Source organism: Podarcis erhardii (assembly GCF_964252035.2).
Source record: "Podarcis erhardii genome assembly, chromosome: 1".
Classification (NCBI taxonomy): Eukaryota; Metazoa; Chordata; class Lepidosauria; order Squamata; family Lacertidae; genus Podarcis; species Podarcis erhardii.
Window position 1 is genome coordinate 14,912,406 of NC_138497.1, and position 25,978 is coordinate 14,938,383.

The 25,978-nt window shown below is 46.1% G+C and overlaps 1 protein-coding gene across 1 annotated transcript in view; it reads right to left on the reverse strand.

Annotated features, from left to right (window-relative positions):
- Positions 1-25,978, reverse strand: part of TRMT61A (tRNA methyltransferase 61A) — a 56,371-nt gene that overhangs the window by 16,508 nt on the left and 13,885 nt on the right. Inside the window, exon 3 of the mRNA XM_081865412.1 lies at positions 16,088-16,354. Within this exon, the coding sequence (XP_081721538.1) occupies positions 16,088-16,354 (267 nt within the window). The remainder of the gene's footprint in view (positions 1-16,087; positions 16,355-25,978) is intronic.

Consider the following 25,978-nt stretch of genomic DNA (forward strand, 5'->3'; position numbering starts at 1 on the left):
TGCCCCAGCCACTCTGGGCAGCTTCCAACAAAACTAACACAGGATTTATTTATATTTGGCGAATATCGCTGCGCAGTTCTTCTGTAGCTGCAGTTTCCACAACACAGCTTCCCCAGGGAATTCCAGCACAGGAACAAACCCCTAATGAGAAAGGTGTGTTGTGTGAACGCTCCCCACTGCAACCAACCCCAAGGTGCCTCCTTCAAGAACTCCCCTACCCCTGCCCCCCAACTTTCGAAACAGCTACCCCCAACTCAATTTGTTTAATGAGATCTGTGTGTTAGCCCGAGTTGATACAGTAATTATCCCAGATTAGTCTCGCTCACATTGGGAAGCTGCGTGAGCCTTTTGATCCGGGGAGCTGTCTTAAAAAATGAATGCATTCATGTATAATGCATCTGAAACTGGCGGCGTGGAGGTGGGGGGAACAATGAGGGGGCCTGTCGAAACCCTTCCAGCCCACATCCCTTCGAAGCAGGGGGCGAAAGAGCTCTGCGGAGTCACTTTTGCGGAGAGGTCAAGCCTCCCTTTTTCTCGTAGGCTGGGGGAAAGAGCTTAGACGGAAGGCCGGCAGACGCGATAAGTAGAAGAGGATTCGGAGTTTGCACAGGTCAAAGCACAGCTCGGGCTGGAGAGATTGGAAATGAGGGGTACACACAGTACAGGATCTTCCCATCCACTTTCTCAGTGTTGAAGCATGAAGGGTGCGCCTTGAGTCACCTGCTTTACAAGGGAGGCTATGTCAGCAATCCCTCGGGAGACAAAAGGGCCATGGATAATTCATGCATTCCCATAATCTGAATAACTGCCTTCACAAAACACAAAGAATACTGTTTTGCAGAAGCGCTGGGCCTTGTGGTACTATAAACAGTCTCGTGCCAGAACTGCAGCCCACAGCTATGTAAAGCGGGGTTGCCCAAACCTCTGAGTCCCGTGACCCCTTGATGAGCTTATAAAATGGGCATTGACCCCCAAACCAAATCCTCTGAAAATAATGTCAAGATATATCAATAGACAATCAACATTTATTAGTCACAGAACTGTAGGGTTGGGTGGCACCCCAAGGGTCATTTGGTGCAATGCAGAAATCTCAACATGTGGTCCCCCATCCAATTTGAAACCATACCGGGCCCTGCTTAGCTTTGCAAATGTTCTAGCAGTTTTGTATTTCTGACAATCGCCATAAAGTGTGAAGATAAATAAACTATGTTATATTGTGGAATCGCCTTAACTTAACGCAGTTTCCTCTCTCGAAAGGGAGCTGCACTTTGTACATGCCCCATGCCCTTTATTTCCGAGGTTCATAGTTCTTTATTATTATTATTTTGCACTATAACTTGCAAATGTCTTTTCAACCCATTTTTGAACCCTAGATCTTTATTCGACACCTGCATATTCTCATCAAAAAGGTCCATATCAATCACCCTGTACAGGGTCTTTGAACATCCTTGCCACTGCAGACATAGGAATCACAAGACTAAAAGAAGCCAATAATTTAGCCATTTTCAATACTTGCACTTCAGTTTCTGGCCCTCTTTGGCTTCCCGACAAATCCAGACCCATGACTGGATCATGAGAGCTAGGAGGAACAAAAGAAAAAGGAACACCTGCAATCAAGGTGTATGGGTCCTGTTTCTAGAAGCTGTACCAAGCCGTCAAGCTGGAACAGTGAACCAGCACCTAGAACCAGTCCGGGATCAATGTCCTTGTGATGAGACCCCTGAATCAAGAACTCAAGCGCCACAAGATATACCATGTTGCACCAAATCACAGTCCATCTTTCACCCACCATCCTATCTCCAAAAGCAGCTGGCCATCATCTTGGCAAACATACCTTGGCCCTGCTCTGTGGTTTCCAACCAGCATCCAGTGATACCACGACAAGGACAGCTTCTTCTCCTAAGGGTGGGGTTGCTGCTTCTACCAATGTCACATGGGGATAAGTGAGGGATCATCAGCTTCCAATAGAGTGAAAGGTGTGTAGGGGCTCCAGAGAAGGGCAAGACCTACTGCTAAGGACTTCATGTTGAGAAGCAGCAGTATCCTAAGCAGATGCCTAACTGAGTGTTGCCCTTGTGTGGGCAGGTGTAACCTCCCATCCCTAAGTAGACCTCCCAAGAAGGGCCATAAGCTCAGGGACAGAGCTTTTGCTTTCCAGGCAGAAGGCCCCAGCTTCAGTCCCTGGCACCTCCAGCTAGGACCAGGAATGACTCATGTCTGAAGCTCTGGAGAGACACTGCCAGTCACGTGTAGACCAGGGGTAGCCACCAGACCCAGCCAGCATGGACCATCGTCAGGGATAATGGGTGTTCCAAAAACATCTGGAGGACACTGATTTGTTCTGAATTGCCCTAAGGTAACGTCCACATTCCGGCGCTTTATTTCTTAATACCTAAACCTATGATTAGGGACGCGGGTGGCGCTGTGGGTTAAACCACAGAGCCTAGGGCTTGCCGATCAGAAGGTCGGCGGTTCGAATCCCCACGGCGGGGTGAGCTCCAATTGCTCGGTCCCTCCTCCTGCCAACCTAGCAGCTTGAAAGCATGTCAAAGTGCAAGTAGATAAATAGGCACCACTCCAGCGGGAAGGTAAACGGCATTTCTGTGTGCTGCTCTGGTTCGCCAGAAGCGGCTTAGTCCTGCTGGCCACATGACCTGGAAGCTGTACACCGGCTCTCTTGGCCAATAAAGCGAGATGAGCGCCGCAACCCCAGAGTCAGCCACGACTGGACCTAATGGTCAGGGCTCCCTTTACCTTTAAACCTATGATTTCTTACAGGACATCTTCAGGAGAAAAGGTTAAGGAGTAAACCCTACACAAACCTGAAGTGCAGTCCCTAAGGCAGTTGGATGGTGCCTTGTACACCTCCTTCCAGCAACTCCTGCAGCCAAGCTGGTGCCCAAACGTACAGTTCTGCTTTCCTTTGGACCACACCAGTGAGGCTGAGATAGAGGTCTTGTCGTCTGGGCAGCCCAGGACCTCCATACACACTGCCCAGGCAGGCCTGTGCCCCAAGGAGGTCGCTTTGGTGCTGCTAATTCAGCAGTTTTGACTTCACCCTTGGAAGAGCACTCCATTGCCTCTCGAGAAAGACAGGTGCTAACAATCTAGCTTTCTTGAACATCAGAAACGGTCCTCACCACCCTTCCTGGGAAATAAAAGTCTTCCTAACAATTTAAGGAACCAAAAAGAAACCGTAGAAGCAACGCCCGGCCATTTAAACTCATGTATTTTTAGAAACGCATTTGCCGTGGTGCTGCGATGCCACGGCTGCGTCACAACAACAGCAGAAAATTGCCATTATCTTGGTGGCAGTAGATGGTAGTGGGAGGCAGTGATGGTTTGAGGGGGTGCGCAGCAACATCAGACAGCAGCATCCTTTTTTTGGCATTTGCTCAATGCTTACTAGTGCACTAAAAACATTGCCTTTGCAAACAGGGGGACAGAATGTCCTTTAAGAAGAGCAGGCACGTGAGCAAACGGATGTTTTGCTGACAAGGGAAATCAGAGGGTACAGCTCACCAAAGAAAGATGGGAGTATGCACTGAATTCATTACAGGGGGGGGGGGGACTGACAAATCACAGCATCACCCATGAAACAAGGTTTGGCTGGAAGGAAAGCATACAAGATTTTGTGTATGTCAGGTCTCAAGCCTGACTAGCACCACATTTGCTCTTCTAATCATCTCGACTTTAATGAAGTAAAATAATAATAATAATATCACTGCAGATGGTGACAGCAGTCACGAAATTAAAAGACGCCTGCTTCTTGGGAGAAAAGCAATGACAAACCTAGACAGCATCTTAAAAAGCAGAGACATCACCTTGCCAACAAAGGTCAGTATAGTAAAAGCCATGGTTTTCCCAGTAGTGATGTATGGAAGTGAGAGCTGGACCATAAAGAAGGCTGATCGCCGAAGAATTGATGCTTTTGAATTATGGTGCTGGAGGAGACTCTTGAGACTCCCATGGACTGCAAGAAGATCAAACCGATCCATTCTGAAGGAAATCAGCCCTGAGTGCTCACTGGAAGGCCAGATCCTGAAGCTGAGGCTCCAATACTTTGGCCACCTCATGAGAAGAGAAGACTCCCTGGAAAAGACCCTGATGTTGGGAAAGATGGAGGGCACAGGGAGAAGGGGACGACAGAGGACGAGATGGTTGGACAGTGTTCTCGAAGCTACAAACATGAGTTTAACCAAACTGCGGGAGGCCGTGGAAGACAGGAGTGCCTGGCGTGCTCTGGTCCATGGGGTCACGAAGAGTTGGACATGACTAAATGACTAAACAACAACAACTAGTGTTTGTTGGGGGTTTCTTGGGTGGGATGTGGAATATCTCTGGAATAGAGCATCTGGTTTGTATGCAGAGGCAACTAGCTGACCACTGCAAGACCAGGGTGCTGGACTAAAGGGCCCCCTTGCCGGATCCAGCAGACATGTTCTGATGTTCTTATGTTCATGCAGATGGTTGCCCCAGGCTCAACCCCTTTCATCTCCAGGTAAGTCTTGGAGAGAACCCTGTCTGAAATACTGGGAAGCTGTTGCAAGTCAGTATAAATCATAGGAGCACTCTATTCTGCTTTGGTCAGACCACACCTGGAATAATGTGTCCAATTCTGGGCACCACAGTTTAAGGAGGATGACATGTGCAGAGGAGGGCAACCAAGATGATCAAGGGTCTGGAAAACAAGCCTTATGAGGAATGGTCAAAGGAGCTGGATATGTATAGGCTGGAGAACAGGAGACTGAGAGGAGATATGATGGCCATCTTCAAATATCTGAAGGGCTGTCACATGGAAGATGGAGGAAGCTTGTTTTCTCCTGCTCTGGAGGATAGGACACGAACCAATGGATTCAGGTTACAAGAAAGGAGATTCCGACTAAACATTCAGAAAAACTTTCTGACTGTAAGAGCTGTTCGGCAGTGGAACAGACTCCCACAAGAGGTGGTAGACCCTCCTTCCTTGGAGGTTTTTAAGCAGAGATTGGATGGCCATCTGTCGTGGCTGCTGTAGTTGAGATTCCTGCATTGCAGGGGGTTGGACTAGATGACCCTCGGGTCCCTTCCAACTCTAAGATCCTATGATTGTACAGTGGTGCCCTGCAAGACGAACGCCTTGCAAGACGGAAAACCCGCTAGACGAAAGGGTTTTCCGTTTTGGAGGTGCTTCGCAAAACAAATTTCCCTATGGGCTTGCTTCGCAAGACGAAAATGTCTTGCGAGTTCCTGCGGTTTTTTTCCCCTCCCCCCCTTTTTCTAAGCCGCTAAGCCGCTTATCAGCTGATCCGCTAAGCCGCTAAAAGCCGCTAAGCCGCTAATAGCGCTAATCCGCTAAACCGTCAATGGGCTTGCTTCGCAAGACGAAAAAACCGCTAGACGAAGAGAATCGCGGAACGGATTCTTTTCGTCTTGCGAGGCACCACTGTATGACCAATTGTCTGATTCCATGTAAGGGCAGATTCTTACGGGGGCAGCATCTGGGTGAAGGCAGGGAGGGGTTCCAAAGGAAGTATTATCTACATTACAAACTCATGCATGTTCTATGTCACTTTAAAAGCCATGTCTGCCCTTTACCCCCAAAATGGAAAAGGAATCCTGCGAACTGTGGATGAGGGCCTTGATAATTCTTTATTGGAGATCTATAGCCCTCTCCCCCTTACAGAATGACCGCTTCCAACGGGGAGAGGGAAAGATATGAAAATTAGATTTTGTTTAAATCTGCGGCAAAGCTACAGAAGTGCTGTACGCTGGTCTCTCGTTTTTTCTAGAGCTCTCCATCCTTGGCGATTTATTTATTTATTTATCCCCCCCTCCCTCCACTTCCTCATCTGTGCCAAGCTCTTCCTAATTATTCAGGAGTTTAAATGCTGCAGTCAGAATGTTATGTAAATGAAGTGCTGCACAGCTTATTCTAAGCACATCATCCAGCACAGGATTAAGGAGGGGTTTCTGTTGGAAGCCTGATGTTCTGTGCCTCTTTTTTTAAAAGGTTCCCCAAACATTTTAGGGTGGGGAGGAGGATTATTTAGGAAGAGACACAGAAAGGGAACTATAAGAAACAGTTGTCCGCAGCAGTAGCTGGAGGAAGCCCTTAACAGGTGAGGCACAGACATATTGTGGTCACTGCAGCTTGCCTCTAAGACAGACAGAAACATAAGAGAGTTTCTGGATCAGACCATGCAGCTTTCTAGATGGTTTCACATCAGCCTTAACAACAACAACAACAACAACAACAATAACAACAACAATGGGAGGCACAAGATAAAAGAAACCAAAATGGAGTGGCACAACGGTTCAGTGCATTTGGCTGTTAACCAGAAAGTTGGTGGTTCGAGCCCACCCAGGTACGGCTGCGGGCAGGATTTCTGCATTGCAGGGGGTTGGTCTAGATGGCCCTTGGGGGTCCCTCCCAACTCTACAATTCTATGATGGAACACAGTGGAACACAGGAAGCTGGAGTCAGACCACTGTCAGTATGGCAGGGGTAGACTTTGGTCTTTCCAACTGCAGCGGCGCCCTGTGCGAGGTTAGAATTCAGTGCCCCCAGCCTCTCGCCTTGCGTTCTGCCCAATTCACTATGTCATCATTGCAGCATCCTGCAGCACCTCCAGGCTAAGCACCCAGTGCAGCAGAACCAGCCACACTGCCCGAAATTCACCTCTGAGCATGGCCTACATTGATGGGCAACAGCTCCCCAGGTTTCAGACTGCGGTCTCTTCCAGTTCTACCTGGATATGCTGGGGAGTCAACATGCGACCTTCTGCATGCAAAACAGATGCTCCACTTGCAAAAGGGTTACTGTAGTAAATGTCCAACAACGTGTTTTGGAAAAAGCTCGATTTGTGGGTTGTTGTTTTTTTTTGGGGGGGGGGGAGTTTTCTTTCCTCTGGACAATCCAAAACATATATTTTACGTTAGAAAGAATTTAGAAGATGTGTTAAAAACTTTTAAAACTCTGTAACAAACAAACAGTTTGCAAAGACCAACAGGGTATCTTGCAAGGCTTATTGAGATAATGGGAAATACTTTTCAACAACGAAACCCGAAGTACTATTAATGGAATTGTCAGTTCCGGGAAGGGGAACGGGCAAATTCCCACCACCCAGGAACTTCAGATCTGTAAACATCGTTCACTAGACAATCCCACTATTGTCTTCCTGGGGATGAAAGAGGCCCTGCCCTGGGATCGCCAACAATCTTCCAATTCAATATCCCATTTAGTTTGTGGGAGTATGGGTGCATTAGAAATCAGGAGCTGTCACTGACTGAGCATTTGAACATGTCCAACAGTGAAGCACATCAGAATTAATGGGGGGAAAGTGTTTGTGCATCTTCATCGACACAGCTGAACTGGAGCGAGCCTCCTCTTCATTTTTTATTTATTAAATTTCTATACATCCGAGGATCACAGGGCTGTTGACAATATAAAAACACAAGAGAAAATAGCAACAAACAAAAATAATAATCCCCCAGTCTAAAAGGCCAAAGATGGTTTAATTTGCCAAAGGCCTGAGAGGAGAGGAAGGTTTTTGCCGGGTGCCTAAAGATATGCAATGAAGATGCAAGGCGAGTCTCCCAGGAGAGAGCATTCCACAAACAGGGAGCCACCACTTGTTCTTGTGTTACCACCCTCTGGACCTCACGTGGAGGAAGCACACAAGGAAAGGCCTCAGATGATGACCACAGGGTCTGGGTTGGTTCATATGGAGAGAGGTGGTCCTTGAGGTACTGTGGCACTGAGTTCTATACCAGCTGCACTGGCTCCCAGTGGAGTACAGGATCAGGGTTAAGGTGCTGGTTTTAACCTTTAAAGCCCTATACGGCCTAGGACCCTCGTACCTACAGGACCGCCTCTCCTGGTATGTCCCACAGAGGACCTTACGGTCTTCAAACAAAAACGTCTTGGAGGTCCCGGGCCACATGGAGGTTAGGCTGGCCTCAACCAGTGCCAGGACTTTTTCGGCCAGGGCCCCGATCCAGTGGCGTAGCGTGGGTTGTCAGCACCCGGGGCAAGGCAAGTAATTTGCACCCCCTAACCCATGGATTTGCGCCCCCGAACCCGTGGATTTGCGCCCCCTAACCCTAACCCCCAGATGTTGCGCCCGGTGCGGCCGGCCCCCCCTGCACCCCCCACGCTACGCCACTGCCCCGATCTGGTGGAACACTCCGTCACAAGAGACTAGGGCCCTGCGAGACTTGACATCTTTCCGCAGGGCCTACAAGACAGAGCTGTTCCACCAGGCCTTTGGCCAAGGCACAGTCTGACTCCCTCCTTTGGTAATCCTCATAGAACTCCAGCCCAATGGTTGCCATTAATTTGATTTTGAATTGATATTAGAATGGATTGATTTTAGAATGCTGTGTTACTTTTATTGTTGTTAGCCGCTCTAAGCCTAGCTTTGGCTGGGAAGGGCAGGATATAAATAAATTATTATTATTATTATTATTATTATTATTATTATTATTATTATTATTATTTGGATTTGATATCCCGTTTTATCACTCCCCTTCAGGAGTCTCCAAGCGGCTAACATTCTCCTTTCCCTTCCTCCCCACAACAAACACTCTGTGAAGTGAGTGTGGCTGAGAGACTTCAAAGAAGTGTGACTAGCCCAAGGTCACCCAGCAGCTGCATGTGGAGGAGCGGGGAAGCGAACCCAGTTCCGCAGATTATGAGTCTATCAATCTTAACCACTACACCACACTGGCTCAATTATTATTTTATTAAGGCTTTATAGGTCAAAACCAGCCCAGAAACTAACTGGCAGCTAGTGCAGTCAGGCCAGGGCTGGTGTCAACCATCTTGCCCCAGTGAACAACCAGGCCGCCAAATTCTGCACCGGCTGAAGTTTCTGAAACATCTCTAGGTGACAGCAGTGGATCCAGGGATGCTCCTGAAATGCATACCTGCTCCTTCTAAGGGAGTGTGAATACTACTTCTACTATTATTATTAATAATAATAATAATGCAGGAATTTCCAACGCATTCAAGGTCAGAGGCATTGGGCACAGCAACTATCACACTGAAAATCGTTTTGTCAGCAGATGCTGCAAAGTCAAGGGTTGGGTGGGGAGAGGCGAGAGGCAGCGCAGGTTTAGAAGATGAAGGGAGCTCTGCAGTGCAGCAGCTTTCGAAAGCAAGAACCGCTGCTGTCAGGAAGCCCACAGTGACAGTAGCAGGAAGCCCTGGCCAAAAGGTACACAGCCACAAGGCTGGTCCCAGCATGCTACACCTCACCAACGAATAAGGACCTTCGAAAGCCACAAACCCAAAGCATCTATCTTTGGGGGAGAAGAAAAAGAGAATCTCCCAGGTCATTAAAGAGGCAGGTCAATGCAATCTGGGGAAGGAGCAGCAGCTATGGAGGGATGCTTAACAGACCATTAACCCTCAAGGCTATTAAAATAATGAACTGCAACTATTCAGAGATCAGGGAGTGAGTCGCGCAAGGGCAGAAGAGGCTCCCTCTCCTCTTGTTAACGGGATTTATGGGATGTTTAACATTAAAAATTAACACCCACTTTTCAAATAAAATGTTATGTGATCGAGGGGGGAGGGGGGAGGAGGCAGAAAGGCTAAAAGGAGGAGGACATGCTGCCTGTCATATTAAGAGTTGGTAAGCTAGACTGCACACTCCTAGATTGCATGTGATGGTTTAAATAGATGGGAAGGTACCCTAGGCTTGAATTATGGGCAAAGAGGTGCGTGTGTGTATGTTGTGTGTGTGTGTGTGTGTGTGTGTGTGTGTGTGTGTGTGTTGGGGCCATCTATGAAATCCACAACCCCCTACTTCCCAATTTTAGTATGGTAACCCCTTCAAAAAAGGGGGGCAAGCACAAAAAAGTGAAGTGCCCCCCTGTAAAGTTAATACTAAAATGTAAACATATCCTATTCGATTCCTGCTATCAGGGGCCCTATTATACCTGGCAGTGATGTTAAAAATCACAGTACCTCATCCAGTTTGGCCTCAAGGGCATTGTGAAATATGCACAAAATGCCCACCAACCATACTTTGGGCTTTTTCACATTAATTTCAAAATAAGAGTTATGCAGATGACATGCAGATGCGAAGGGCAGCCTTCCTTTTCGCCCATGATGTATTTTCACTCCAGTCATCACTGCTGAACACACTGCGAGCTCCTATGCTGGGAAGCTTGAGTTCCCAGACACACAGCAGGGAATTCCCAGAGAACCAGCAGAAAGCAGCTAGCCTTGGAAACACTACTGAATTATTCACCCTAAAATAATTAAGTACAGTGCGGTTTGCTCATCTGAGAAATCAGATAAGCTTTATGGCCGGTAGAGTGGAGCGTCAGGCTAAGGCAAGGGTGCGTGAACTGATTGTTTGCCCACTTGGCAATAGGAAAGGAACAACATGCCCAGCTTCAAATATTACTGAGCCCAACTCAAGATGCTTATATTAAGCCCTGCATGACTTGGGGGCCAGGTGCATCTGGGGACCACCTCTCACCTACCAAGACCTTGCATTCATCACCTGAGGCCCTTCATTGTGTGCCCCCCATACGAAGGAGATGTGGAAGGTGGCAACAAGAGAACGGGCCTTTTTAGTGGTGGCTCCTTGACTGCGGAATGCTCTCCCCAGAGAGATATGTCAGGCCCATTACTGCCAGCCTTTAGGTGCCTCATAAAGATGCTTCTGTTCACCCAAGCATTTAGGTCTTAACTGGATCATAGGGTATGACTATACCCAAAGCCTGTACTGGTGTCCATCTTCAAGAGGGTGGGGTAGGATCTTTCCTTTTTTCGTTATTGCAAGATGAGCACTTTTGGATTTTTATGCTTTTTAAATTAATTTTGATGCCAGTTAAAAAATTTGTATTCTGCATGCTTTCATAATTGTAGGTCACTTCAAGACATTTTCGTAGCTGATGACAAGTATGAAAAGCTCCCTGGGAAATGATCTATTTTGAATTGAAAAGGATGTTTAAAATAATGTTTGTAAAACAAACAATCCAGATGCTTTTCTTTTGGGAATTATAGGGACAGAACTACCTAAACTGTATAGAAACTTATTCATGTTTGCTACTAGAGAGTCAGGAATGCTACTCACCCCAAAATGGAAAGAAGAAGAAGTCTCAGCAAAGGAGGAATGGATACAAAAGCTTGTGGAATACTGTATACCGAAATGGTGAGACTTACCGGAGGAATATGAAATCAAGATAACAAAGAGTGGAAATGGTTTATTGAATATTTACAGACAAATTGTAAACAGATAAGAACATTGGCAGGATTATTGTAATAACCTGCAGTTTTATTGGCAAATAGAAGGGGAAGAAATGGAGAAGGTGAGAGATTTTACTTTCTTGGGCTCCATGATCACTGCAGATGGTGACAGCATCTCTGGGTTATTTAAAATGCATTTAAAATGCATCTCTGGGTTATTTGTGGGGCATAGGAATTTGTTTGCTTTTGGGTTTTTTCAAAATATAGTCCGCCCCCCCCCCCACAAGGTCTGAGGGACAGTGAACTGGCCCCCTGCTGAAAAAGTTTGCTGACCCCTGGACTAGATGATCCTTGGGGTCCTTTCCCACTCTACAATTCTATGATTAATTTCCAACACTGAGATAGGTGCTTGAGACAGACAATATTGAGATAGGTAGGCAAATGGCCAGGCCCAATGCAAGTTAGCTTCCTGGATTCTTGTAAGTGCCTGAAAAACTCTTCCAATGGAATTTTGGGGTCGTGATGGCGACAGGCACAAATCGTGACACCATCATCTTTTTGAGGACAAAGCTGGAGGGGGAAATAGCATCACCCCAAACTGTTGGTGGTTTGAGTTGTTTATACAGTGGAGGACAACAGCCATGATTATGCAAGTATTTTGCGCATGCATAACTCAAAATGTTGGCATTTGACTTGAACTGGAACCCTGACCGAGCTTTAACAGCAACACCCATGGGACTATGGGAATGTTCTTCTGGCATCTTGTCACGTTGCCTTTTTCGCCTAAATTTATTCCAGATATAAGGTCAATGCAATTTACAAGTCTCCAGATCACGAGCAGAGGAGATGCTGTGCCGTGGGAACTGAAGTGATTGCGAGTTGAGAACGCCCAAAGATGGACTCCGGCAGTGCAGTCCTGTGCGTGTTGACTCAAAAGTAAGCCTTGTTGAGTTCAATGGGGCTTGCTCCTAGGTAAGCAAGGACAGGACTGCAGCTTAGGAGCTGGCTGAGTTTGAAGCAATGCTTTAACCATGTATAACGTGGATTGAATCTGAAGCCTTTGGTGGCGGATAGCGAGAGCTGGACCATAAAGAAAGCTGGTTGCCGAAGAGTTGATGCTTTTGAATTATGGTGCTGGAGGAGACTCTTGAGAGTCCCATGGACTGCAAGAAGATCAAACACATCCATTCTTAAGGAAATCAGCCCTGAGTGCTCACTGGAAGGCCAGATCCTGAAGCTGAGGCTCCAATACTTTGGCCACCTCATGAGAAGAGAAGACTCCCTGGAAAAGACCCTGATGTTGGGAAAGATGGAGGGCACAAGGAGAAGGGGATGACAGAGGACGAGATGGTTGGACAGTGTTCTCGAAGCTACCAGCATGAGTTTGACCAAACTGCGGGAGGCAGTGGAAGACAGGAGTGCCTGGTGTGCTCTGATCCATGGGGTCACGAAGAGTTGGACACAACTAAACGACTAAACAACAACAAAGTGCTAAATCCCCGTTTCCAATTTGGCACGGGGCAATCAATTCTCCTCTGGGAAACGAAGCCCCAGTTCACCACTGATGTCCATAACCTGTTGCCTCTGCACTTGATCCAGGTAGCTGAAGTTGGAATCCAACCACACTGAGAAGTCCTGGTTTGGATCCAGACATGCTCTGCCCTTCAGCATACAAAAGGAATCTTCGGCAAACTGCAGGGCAATTTTAGACTTCGTGCTAGGAGGCATCAGAAAAATATGCAGAAACATAAGCAGAATGATTTCTATAGGACCTCCTTCTTACAGCAGGGATGGGAGCTCCAGGTTTCCCTTGAAATGCTTTCGAGCTTACATCTCCCACCCTTCTCGAACTCAGCGTTCAAAATTCGCCAGTAGCTATCAACCACTGGCAACCAAGTGAAGATGCCTGGGGGGCCAGGACAGCGTCTGATGTCTCCACCATCGAGAGGTGCATGCCTGGGTATCCTTGGCTCTTGCTCGTTTTCACACACTAACAACACATCCTGTAGAATTCTATCCGTTATATTTTATCTGCCCAATCAGAATGAGTTTCTAACACTTCCCCACCATTGTTCACGCTAGCTGAGGTTGAAGAGAGTTGGAGTTCAACAATTTTTAGAGGGCTACAGGTTCCTCATTTGCAGATATTTCCCCTTCTGCTCACAACTCTTGGTTCCATTCTATTACATTTGAAGCAGGGCTGGATAAAGACATCCTGGGTGTCGGGAGTGCGTGCAGGAGTCAGGCCCTGTGACAGATAGGACTTTGCAGGACTGGGCCCTTCCTAAGTTTGTTCTGGAGAGGCAAGGCGCAGCCGCACAGGTGTGGCCAATTGGTAACTCATAGCACCTGGTGGCAAGAGCCGGGAAGGGATATAAGGTCAGCATTTCCTTTCGGCTCTTTGCCACAGCAACTCGTTTCCTGCCTTGCTGCGTTTGGCTTCTTGCTTCCTGATCCTCAGACCTCAGCTTCTTAACTCTTTGCTTCTTGACCCTTGGACCCTTGACTTCGTGACTCCTGCTTGGCAGGGGGTTGGACTCGATGGCCCTTGTGGTCTCTTCCAACTCTATGATTCTATGATTCTATGATCCTTTCTCCTCGACCCTCGGACCCTTGACTTCGTGACTCCCTGCTTCCTGACCCCCGGACCCCTGGCTTCTGGACTCTCGTTCCTGCTCCCACCCTGCCATCTTGCCCCCGGTCCCAACGTCCTCAGACGGGACTTTGATTGCCCATAGACTGGACCATGACACTGGGGCCCTAAGCTTTCTCAAGTCCAAGAAAGCCCCCCTCCATCACTCGATGCTGCTGTCATCAAGGGATAACTGCACACGAGTGACCCAGCCCCCAAGCGTATGAAATGTGTACTGTTCTTGACTCAAAGCCCTAAGAGATGGCTTTCCTAATCTTTCATTCAACCACCCCGGTCATTAGCGGGATTTAAAAATTTTTTAAAAAATCTATATCACACACACTCATCAACATGTTGCAGAGAATTTGCTTTCATCAAGCTATGTTACTATGCCTTCCCACTCACTTGCAGCTCAGCTAGAAGTTCAAGAGCTTTTTATATTATTCACATGCCAATTACTGTGCAATCAAAGGGGGGGGGAGAACAGTGGGAGAAAAGTTGTTTTTCTCCTTTCAGATCTCTGCCTCTTGCTGCAAAAACCCGAAGCTCTTATTTTTAATTGCTTTTAAGTAAAAAGATCTAAATGGATCTTAGCAACAAGCCGAGCATTTCAAGACAAGGGCTGCAGAGCTTAAAGGTCAGGATCCAGTCCACACAGCAACATTATTCCTTGCAGAAACACAGACAGAAGCAGGAAATAATAAAAGTTATTATTATTATTTTGCCATTTTTGCTCCATGCACAGCCTGGCAATAACATAAAACAAAAGATTGAGCAGGTATGTATCACTTTCAAGTGTTCACAGAGCTTTGCATGCATTATTTCCCCCGTCCACCCTCCCAATCTGAAATTTGCTCCCGGAGTTCAAAAACGGCTCGCGCTAATGAAATTCCCTCTCGCAAAATGCGCCTAGAACAATGGGAGTTTCAAACACTGCCCGTCGCTCTCTCTCACTTCCACCTACCTCAGTTATTGTGGCAGGAAAAGGAACACATCTGCAATTGCTTGGCAGGAACAAAAGGATAAAAATGCTACAACTCACAGGTCACTACTAGGGCTGGGTGATATATTGATACATCATCCAAAACCAGTTTGAAGTCCATATTGTGGTATCAGATTCATAATTTTTGACCTGGCAATATATTGAGAATCATAGTGTGTGCGTGCGTGATGCAGAAATCACAATGCAGGAAAAACCGTGAAACCAATGCCTCTATATAGCTCCATCCATATTTCGGGCATTGTGATATATCAGTATATTGCAAAGTTTAGTTAGTGTTGAAAACCAGATACAGTGGTACCTTCGTTTACGAACTTAATCCATTCCAGAAGTCCACTCTTAAACCAAAGCGTTCTTAAACCAAGGTGTGCTTTCTCATAGCAGCGGGGGACTCACTTTACAAATGGAACACACTCAACAGGAAGCGGAACATGTTCTGCTTCCAAGGCAAAGTTCACAAACCAAAACACCTACTTCCGGGTTTGCAGCGTTCTTAATCCAAGTTGTTCATAAACTAAGCTGTTCTTAAACCAAGGTACCACTGTATTGGCCAGCCCTACTGTTCGCCTCTACATTGTTCCATTCTTATTTCAGACATCGTGATATATTTTTATACTGAGATGTTCGGCTGGTATATCATGATATTGAAAACCAGATACCACCCAGCCCTAGTCACGACCTTTCCTTTCCTTGTCCAAAGAGAGGCGGTGGCCACAATCCCAGGCCCTTCCCTAGCCGCTGCCTACTCTGAGTCACCCGCATTTCCCCCAGAGTTCCAAAACTTCCCAAAGAGATTTTGCATTTGCATCACCTTTTAAGGTAGGGTTTTTTGGGGGTTTTGTTTTTTTTAAGTGAACCCATTGACAGCGCATAGCTGGTCCGTGACCGCAAAATAAAATCTGTATTTCACATGCTAACATCTTATACAGTGGTACCTCAGGTTGCAGATGCTTCAGGTTACAGACTCCGCTAACCCAGAAATAGTACCTCGGGTTAAGAACTTTGCTTCAGGATGAGAACAGAAATCACACGGCAGCAGGAGGCCCCATTAGCTAAAGTGGTGCTTCAGGTTAAGAACAGTTTCAGGTTAAGAACGGACCTCTGGAACGAATTAAGTGCTTAACCCGAGGTACCACTGTATTCCAATAATATCATTTGAGGATTATGTCTTCAAGTGAGGAATTTGGAGGCCTCTGTTGGTACACACTCTCTACTCCCATGTCCATCTCAGACCCCAGATGGATAAACCACAAAACAGGTAACATACCTTCACGCTTTAGCGCGGATTTGGCGTGCCCTATGGCTTCCCACGGCGACGGAATGTCCAGGAAGACCGCGTCTGCAAGGTGAGTGATGCCAAAGCCGTTTTTGCAGACATCTTGGTTCTTCACCGTCACCAAATGGCCCACCTTGTGCTCTTTAAACTCCTCGATGGCTTTCTCAGCTCTCTGCTGGTGGAACTCCACTGTATACAGATGCCCTGTTGGAGCAATTGTCCTGATAATTGCATGAGACAGGGAGCCACTTCCAGTACCTAGGAGGAAGGGGAAGGAATTGCAGCCTTTGAGAAAGCATTTCTTACAAGAGAATTATTCCTTCTTTATGTGTTAAGATGATCTAGCAAGGATTCATGGTCAAACAGGCATTCAAAACCGGGTCTCCCTGCTCCTAAATCCCACCCTCTAACCACTATTCCACACTGCCCCACGACTAGAGATCTGACCAATTTAATATCATCCACAGTAGAGGATTCTGATCACCTACTTTGCTAATGGGGAGAAAAGCACAGAGCTGAGAGGCTGTCTCTGCCCCATCTGGCTAGTGGGAGGTCGCCTTCTGCTACACAGCAGCTAACAAGACTTTTGCTTGTAGGGAATTTGTATGTTTGGAATATACATAAGGGAACATAAGGGAACAGAGATGGAAGAAGAATTTGCAACAAGATCTTGAAGAAGTCAGATCACGGCCACCTAGTCGTGTACTGTGCACCATATCCAGGTTCGCTTCTTCACTAATATCACAATCATTTTGACATTTCAAAACCTGACTTCCTCCCCTCCCCACTCTTTCTGCGGTTCCTTAAATTTGTTTTTAATATCTTCTGCACATCCAAATTAACATAATATGCTCATTTATTTAAGTATAAACCCTTATGAAACTGCAGGTTATTACAATAATCCTGCCAGTGTTCTTATCTGTTCACAGTTTATCTGTAAATATTCAATAAACCATCTCCATTCTTTTATAAAAAGTTTGTTATCTTGATTTCTTATTCTTCCGGTAAGTTTTGCCATTTCTGCATATTCCGTAAGTTTTCGTATCCATTCTTCCTTTGCTGGGACTTCTGCTTCTTTCCATTTTGGGGCAAGTAACATTCTTGCTGCTGTAGTCACATACATGAATAAGCTTCTATACATTTTAGGTAGTTCTGTCCCTACAATTCCCAAAAGAAAAGCTTCTGGGTTGCTGATTTTACAAAGGTTATTTTAAACATCCTTTTCATTTCATTATATATCATTTCCCAGTAAGCTTTAACCTTCTTGTTGCTATTCTGTCTCTCACAGCTACAATAAACCTACCATTAAAATTATGGACTGGTCATTTCTTCGTCAGAGGGCAAACGGGCAAATTTAGCAGGGGATCAAATATTTTCCCCCCTCATTGTACAAGACCACCACATATGATTAAAAGAACCTTCTTTCTCTTTACATTTCCAACACTTATTTGATTTTTGCCAATTTACTCGGTGTAAGATACCATCAATATATCATTTTCATATAATTTTCTCTTAAACCATAACATGCTGTAAATTTTATATCCAGATTCCACAATCGCTCGCATGCTTCCACATCTATATTATGACCAATATCTATATCCCAGTATCTACTGGGCAGTATCCAGGTTCACTTCTAAAAGATGCAATAGCCATGGGAATCAACAGTTCCACAAACACTGTCAAGGTCAGACGCAACAAAAGGAAGCTATCTGAAAAGGCTGTGACAGAAGAGTTAGTGACCCACTTGAATCATAAAACTGTAGAATTGGAAGGGACCACAAAGCTCATCTCGTCCAACCGCCAGCAATGAAGGAATGTTTTGCCCAACATGGGGCTCGAACATACAACCCTGAGATTAAGAGTCCCGTGCTCTACCAACTGAGCTATCCTAGCCATGGGGCTTTCCCCTAGGAATCCTGGGTGCTGCAGTTTGTTCAAGGAGCTGAGAGTTGTTCAGAGACTCTTGTTCCCTGCACAGTGCTCTAATTAGCTGTGCCAGCCCCACTTGTCAAAGGAAGGTACATAGCCAATGATCAGGGAAGATGGGAGTGGTAAAATCAGGAGGGCCAGACATTCCCCACACCTGGATTGTGGGCTCAATCATGAGGTTTGAGCTACTTGTGGCTCCCAAGCAACAGATGTTTTAGATCTTAAGTAAATGAAAAATTGTACGGACGGCAGATTAAAGAATGTGCGCTTTGTCTGTTAATTGCAGCATGAATAATCTTTGCAAATGGCTGGAAGTGGCAGACAGAACCATCGAAAGCGGGGAGTTGTTTAAGATATGGGATACGATTTAGTTAAATTCACCAAGATTAAAATTTCTTATAATTAGGCACCGTTAATAAAAAGAAACACGCCATTAGTTGTTAGGTATCCTGCAGCGGAACAGCCAGTTGAATGCAAAATGATGTTTTCTAAAAAAATAATAATAATAACCATGCTGTTTGAATACAGGGCAAAATATTTATGCTCTCTTTTTCACTTTCCCACTATTTTTTTTTATGCGTCAGTATGAATTTATACGTATATGTATAGGCCTAACTCCCTATATGCCGTGAATACTGAAATCTTCTTACTTGCAGCATATACAAGGAAAACCCGCCACAAAATAGGAATGTAAGAAGTGATGTGCAGGATCAGCCCAGCATCCTGTTCTCACAGAGGCTAACCAAATGCCTATGGGAAGCCCACAAACATGAGTGCAATAGATACTTGCATTCAGAGGCGTACTGCCTGCGACAGAGGAGGCAGAAGCATAGCCACAAAAGTCATCATGGCTAGTAAACATTGATATCCCTCCCCTCTGAAAATGTTGCAGCAGGGCATGCTCTTTTTTATTTTATTTCTATTGAACAAATTTAACAAATCAAATTATAAATCAATATAACCACTTACATTCCCCCCTTCCTTCCCTCCCTCTCTTACCCACTTCCCTCAGCTCCCATTTCTGATTTGTTTATACATATTCTTCTCTGCATGTTGTAAAGTTGTACATATTATTGCCTTATCTGTCATAGGTAAAGGTAAAGGGACCCCTGACCATTAGGTCCAGTCGTGTCCGACTCTGGGGTTGCGGCGCTCATCTCGCTTTATTGGCCGAGGGAGCCGGCGTACAGCTTCCGGGTCATGTGGCCAGCATGACTAAGCCGCTTCTGGCGAACCAGAGCAGTGCACGCAAATGCCGTTTACCTTCCCGCCGGAGTGGTACCTATTTATCTACTTGCACTTTGACGTGCTTTCGAACTGCTAGGTTGGCAGGAGCAGGGACCGAGCAACGGGAGCTCACTCCGTCGCAGGGATACGAACCGCCGACCTTCTGATTGGAGAGTCCTAGGCTCTGTGGTTTAACCCACAGCGCCACCCGTGTCTCCTTATCTGTCATATGTTTTACCAAAAGAAATGTGGATGTTTATTCAAAACCTGCTAAGGAGTCCAAATCCTTTTGTTGTCTTTTTAAACAGTTTGTAAAAAATTCCCATTCTTCCTGTAAAAAATTCCCATTCTTCCTTAAAAATTCCCACATATGATACAAAGTACAATATCACCACGTATGATACAAAGTACCTTCTTTATTTTTTTTACATTTCCAACATGTATTTGACCCGGTTTTATACATTTTTGCCATTTTTACTGGTGTGATATACCATCTGTACATCATTTTCATATAATTTTCTTTCAAAAGGGAACAATCTGTAAATTTCAAATCTACCTTCCACAACTTTTCCCAGTCCCCAGATTGTATGTTATGTCCTATATCTTGTGCAGCAGGGCATGCTCTTGGTCCAAATGCCAGCCATACCTCCTCTTGGCAGCACCTACAGTTCCCAGAGTAAGTTATCAATCAGTCCCTCTTCACAGGGAAACCTGGAAACTGTAGCTCTGGGAGGGGAAGAAGGGGGTCGCCTAACAATTCTCAGCACCCTCTACAAACTATCTTCCCATGATTCTTTGAGGGAAGCCATGACTGTTCAAAGTGGTATCATAGTGCTTGAAATGCAAGGTGCAAATGCGGACTCATTATGCAGCGTCTTCCGCACTTAAATTTTGAATTCCAAACATGGGTTTCTAGTTGGCTGCAAGTCTCTTGGAATTATAGTATGCTTGCCCCCCCCCCCCCCGCTCTGGAGGCTAGGCCCCTGAAATATAAAATTTAAGGGCATATATATATAATGTTCATAAATGTACCAACCAAGCACGTACATAGGTATGTGGCCGACATGTCTGGAGCAGCACAGGAAGACCGCCCTGAAACCATTTTGACAAACTGACCAAATGTTTTCCCTGCAAGGAGGGAGGGGGTGAGGGAACCTTCCCATTGTCTCAGGAATTGGGTAATCACCATCTCAAAGGAAAGGGCAGACTACCAGGAAAGGCAATCAGATAAGGCATTATCAGATAACTGGGCAGACAGGAAGAAAAAAACATTCAAATTTCTGTTGTAGACCACCTTTTCTGTGGTGTAGGTATGATGTTTGTGGGGGGTGGTCTTGGGTTACGCCCCTTATGTGATGTATGTATGATGTATGGAGGGGTGGTTTTGAGCTCCAGGGCAGGGAATTTAAAATGTCTATATAAGGGCGGGCACACCTGGGTTCTGGGTCCTCCTCCTTTCCTGCGTGTGAGGGGAGCACCCTGTTGCAACAGTTCAATAAAGATCAGGCTTACTAGCTGCTTTGCTTCTCAATATTCTCTGGACTCTATAAGGGCAGATTTTGTTTATTACAACCCAAACCCATGGCTTCAAATAAATAAATAAAAATGTCCAGTAGCAACTTAGAGACCAACTAACTTAGTTCTGGGTATAAGCTTTCGTTAACAGTCGTCAACAGGTTTACCACACCCATTGAGTCAATCACCCATCTCCTACTACCCTCCTGGGAAAACCCCACCCCCACTATATATAAGGGTCTGGTGACTTCTGTTTCAGTGTATCTGAAGAAGTATGAATGCACACGAAAGCTTATACCCAGAACTAACATAGTTGGTCTCTAAGGTGCTACTGGACATTTTTTTTTATTTATTTATTTCGACTGTGTCAGACCAACACGGCTACCTACCTGAACCATGGCTTCAAGTTACAAGAAAGGAGATTCCAACAACCCTCAGGGTCCCATCCAACTGTTCCCTTTTCCACGACCCTATATCCCAAGCCCACCTTCCTCCCTTGCCAAGAGCTTTTAAGAGAGCCTTGCTGTGCCCCACCCTCCAAACATCTCTATTTACTTCTGGGGGAACCGCAAGCCCCATGCTAAATTTCGCAGGCAAACAGGCCTGTCCATCGATTGCTTTGCGTGACAACAGCCGTGTGAAGCCTCTTGCCAGAAGGCACGCTTGTACGACTGGGTGGGGGATTTGGGGCAACCCAGGGAGTGTAATGATTTCTGGGCCCCCCCCCAGGGTTAACCGTTGCCCTCGCCCCAGGTCCCTCCCCATTCATCTCCAGAAGCAAACAGAAGGGATGTCAACACAGGAAGGGTGGGGAGAAGCAAAGGAGGCAGCTTGGCAAATGTCTCTCTCGGTTTCCCACTCGATATTCTGCTTCTACATTTTTAATTATCTGGCTTTTAAAAACCTGCTCCTGAACCACCAGGGAAGAGGACTGTTCTCCTTCCCTTTCTAGGAAACACCCCCCCCCCCAATTAAAGTTGGCTTTGGCTCAGCTCCTGGGCTCTTGGGATTCATCGCAAGCCCCGCTTATGCCAAGCCTGGAATCTGATGCTATTTAGTGGTGGTTGCTGTTTAATGGCAGGAAGAATGGTGGATGTTACCAACAAGGCAACACCCCCTGCGGTGGAGAGGGAGGAAATTTGCTCAGTCGACACCCAAATGTACTTGAAAATATGTTTCGCTTGGGGAGGAAAGGACTGTTGTAGGAGCCCTACAGATTCGACTCAAGGGTCTGGCTAGTTCTGCAACCAGCTGGAAGCATCTGGGGAGCTCACAATAGCTCTGCCCTGCTGCCTGTCCCCAGTATCTTGCACTCAGAGATAAACTGATTCAGACCATGGATACTCCATTTAGCTACGAAAGCTAATAACCACTGATAGACGTATCAGTGGTTTCCGTAACGGTGCAAAAAGCATCAGGGTTTCCGTAACGGTGCAAAAAGCCTCCTGGAATAAAACCGTTTTAACCTGGCATCTGATACTTAGGAGGGACAGTGCCTGACTGATTTCTTGTGGGAGGGAGTTCCACAGGGCCACTGAAACTAGAGGCACAACTCCGTGCTGGCCTGAGTTGTGCTTCTGGTCCAAGGGGGACCACTAATAGTGCTTCCCCCAGATGATACTGGTAATTGGTTGGGACATACAAGGTAAGGCAATCTGCGAGGTAAATTTTCTATGTACACACTCTGCATTTACTCCACATTCTGTGCACTCTCACCACTGGTTTCGGAAGCTACATACACGTGATATTGGCCACAGTCCATACAGTATCTGCCCTGTTTCTATCTTGCCATTTATTGAGGCATAATTTGATGTCCCCCCCCCCAACCAGTTTTGATCCAAAATGAGAAAAAGAACAACCTAGTGGTGTTTCAAGCAGGCAATGGCTAGGCAAGCAGTTCAACGCAGTTCATCTTAATAAACCATTGGATGGGTGCTATAAGCCAGTTAAGATGGATATGAACCCTTTTGGCCTCCTCAATCATTGGAGGTTCTTTAGACATGATAAGTGGATATCTGCTAGGGAAGTTTATGGTGCCGAATATTAAGGATGCTCAAATTGACACTCTCCCATATTGAGGGGGCGAGGTGCCTAGGAGACCCCCTCACACGTCTGCCAAATGCAAGGCCGTGTGTTTGTGGGCACAGAGCTGGCAGGTGGATGTCTCCTCATCCCCTCAACATGGGGGGTGGCAGGGGGTGATGAGGGGGGGCACATGTCAGTCTGAACAGCCCAGTTGCCTCAGGGCAGATGCGTTAACCAAGCCTTGCATGTATTTGTAAAGTCAACTTCCATTTTTTAAAATTAGCTGTCAGGTAGGCAGAGAGATGAATCAGGTAGCCCGCCTTATTTGTGAGGAAAACAACGGCCTCAGAGAAACTCAATAAGAGAAAAATAAGAAGTCCTGAGGTAAAACTGCAGGTTTGCGGCAACGGACAACAACAAACAACAAAAATACAGCACCAGGTACAATCAACAACAAAACTGCCCATTAACAAATTACCATCATTCATTCAATTTGTACCGCCTTATACCTGAAGGTCTGAGGGCGGTTACAACATAAAATCACAATATAACAAGACAAAATAAATAATAAAAATAACACAATCCGTGACATGTTAAAACCAGCCTAGAAAAGGCATGCTGCAGAAATGGTTTTTCATGTCCTTGGTCCAGATATACCTGCAGAAGCGAAAATGTCCCCTTGCACAGTTAATCGCAAGAGAGAGAGAGAGAGAGAGAGAGAGATTGTGGGATCTTCAAGCATAACACATTTGAATTTCGCTGCTCCTTTCGGTTCTTTGTCCTCATGAGGACTAGGAACTTGCCCCAAAGAGAAAAAGAGCAGCAGCAACGGAGCGAAATTCTCAAGGCTCATGGAGAGCATGGGAAAAGTCTGGAAGCCACATGAAAGCACTTGAGGCCGCGTGTGGGCTTCACGCCCACATTGTTCTTAGCTGCTAATTGCTATGCGGAGAATGCAGAATGCAACCCCATAGTTCCTCTACTTAGGCCACTAATGCTCTTTTCTGGCAGGCGTTTTCAGACAGCTCTGCCTCCCAAGATCTGCCATTGTTCCTGCCAATGTTCCCGTTGTTATGAGAACAAAATATCTGAAGTGCACAACCGTGTATAAATTAGTATTCCTGAAAGGCACCAGAGATAACGAGGCTTGGTGTGAGGGCTACACAAAGCCAGCCAGTCTCACACCAGCTAGCGGAATAATACTGTCCTGAATATGCCATCGGGCTAGGAGGCCTCACAGTTGCAACCTGCTTCCAGCTCTAAAGAAAGAGACCATACTACCCTGAACCTGCCTGATCTCAGAAGCTAAGCAGGGTCAGGTCTGGCTAGTACTTGGATGGGAGACCGCCTGGAAATACCAGGTGCCCTAGGCTTTTCCCTCCTTAAGAGATGGAACAGTTCAGTGGGTAGAGTATGATACTCTTAATCTCAGGGTTTGGGGTTCAATCCCCACGTTCGGCAAAATATTTCAACATTGCACAGGGTTGGATTAGATGACCCTCGTGGTCCCTTCCAACTCTACAATTCTGTGATTTTAAGATTCACATTCTTACAAGCTCATGAGCGGCAGTTATGAGATTCCTGGGACAGACCAGAGCTAGGCCTACCATTAGGCAGTGGGGTGGCTACCTCAGACAGGTGATTTTGAGTGTCGCGGAAAAGACAGCAAATGACTAACTTTTAACATTTATTTATTTGTTGTTGTTGTTGTTGTTGTTGTTGTTGTTGTTGCCACCACCAGGGAGGTGCTTGTGGGACTTTCATTTGGTCCAAGGTGTCAAACTAACCTCAACAGTCTTGGGAGCCACAGGTCTCAATCCAACCTAGTCCCACTCAGAGCAGACATACAGTGGTACCTTGGGTTAAGTACTTAATTCGTTCTGGAGGTCCATTCTTAACCTGAAACTGTTCTTAACCTGAAGCACCACTTTAGCTAATGGGGCCTCCTGCTGCCGCCGCGCCGCCGGAGCACAATTTCTGTTCTCATCCTGAAGCAAAGTTCTTAACCTGAAACACTATTTCTGGGTTAGCGGAGTGTGTAACCTGAAGCATATGTAACCTGAAGCATATGTAACCCGAGGTACCACTATACTGAAATCAGGGAACCGAATTCAGGCACGATTAATGGGTTTAATGGGTCGACTCTGAGCCAGTTAGACTGGATAGAGGTCACCACGAGCCAATCCTCCTTGCACAACAGCCTGCCTGGTAGAGACAGAGGAAGAATATAACGTGAAACAGAAACTCCTCGGTTCAAAGCTCACCTCTCCCATGAACTCATTCGAGGGCCTGAGAAGAGTCAAGTCACTCTCAGGTCTGCCCTCTCTGCAACGAAGAGGTAATGATACTCAAACGCCTTATTCATTATTTAATGTCCTGCATTTACGTTGCAGCTCCGCAGGAAAAGTTCTGTAGCAGGCTCAGAAGGCAAAACAGCAACCCGCTTGAAAAAGAACACAGAGTTGGAATAATCATCAGGGTTTCCCAAACTTGGGGCTTTAGCTGTTCTTGGACTACAACTCCCATCATCCCTTGCTAGTAGGACCAGTGGTCAGGGATGATGGGAATCATAGTCCCAAAGCAATTGCAAACCCACGTTTGGGAAACCCTAACCCGGCAAAGCAGCAATATGCAGCTGACCCTTACAGGAATCGAACCCTCAGTCTTGGCTGTATCAACACCAGGCTCTAACCAACTAAGCTATCCAGCCACAAAAAACCCCAAACAATTTATTATTATTATTATTTTTAAAAATGAAAACGCAATTAGAATTCTGAGAGGGCCCAGGCTACGAAAGGCAAGTTGTTTAAAAGGCCTGGGTGAGTAGAAAGCTGCCAAAGGTGAATCTCATCCACAAAGCTCCCTGAGGTTATGCACTGTCTGTCCCCCCCCTCCTACTTCAGAGATGTGCTGAAGACCATTTTATTTATCCAAGCGTTTCCCGAATGAGATTTTCAGCTCTAGTCCACCGACCATCTTTTGCGACGGCACCGTGAATTTTAGCTGTGCTGTTTTCAGTGCATAATTTACTGTTGGGCTTTCTGCACGCTGCTCTGAAATTTCATAATAAGGTGAGCAGTTTATAAATTTGCCTCCGTGCAAAGAATTCCCTTCCTTGAGCTCTGCCACTGCCTGGTGCTCCCAATTGTACCCAGGGCGTTATTCTATGCGCACGTCAGTCATCGA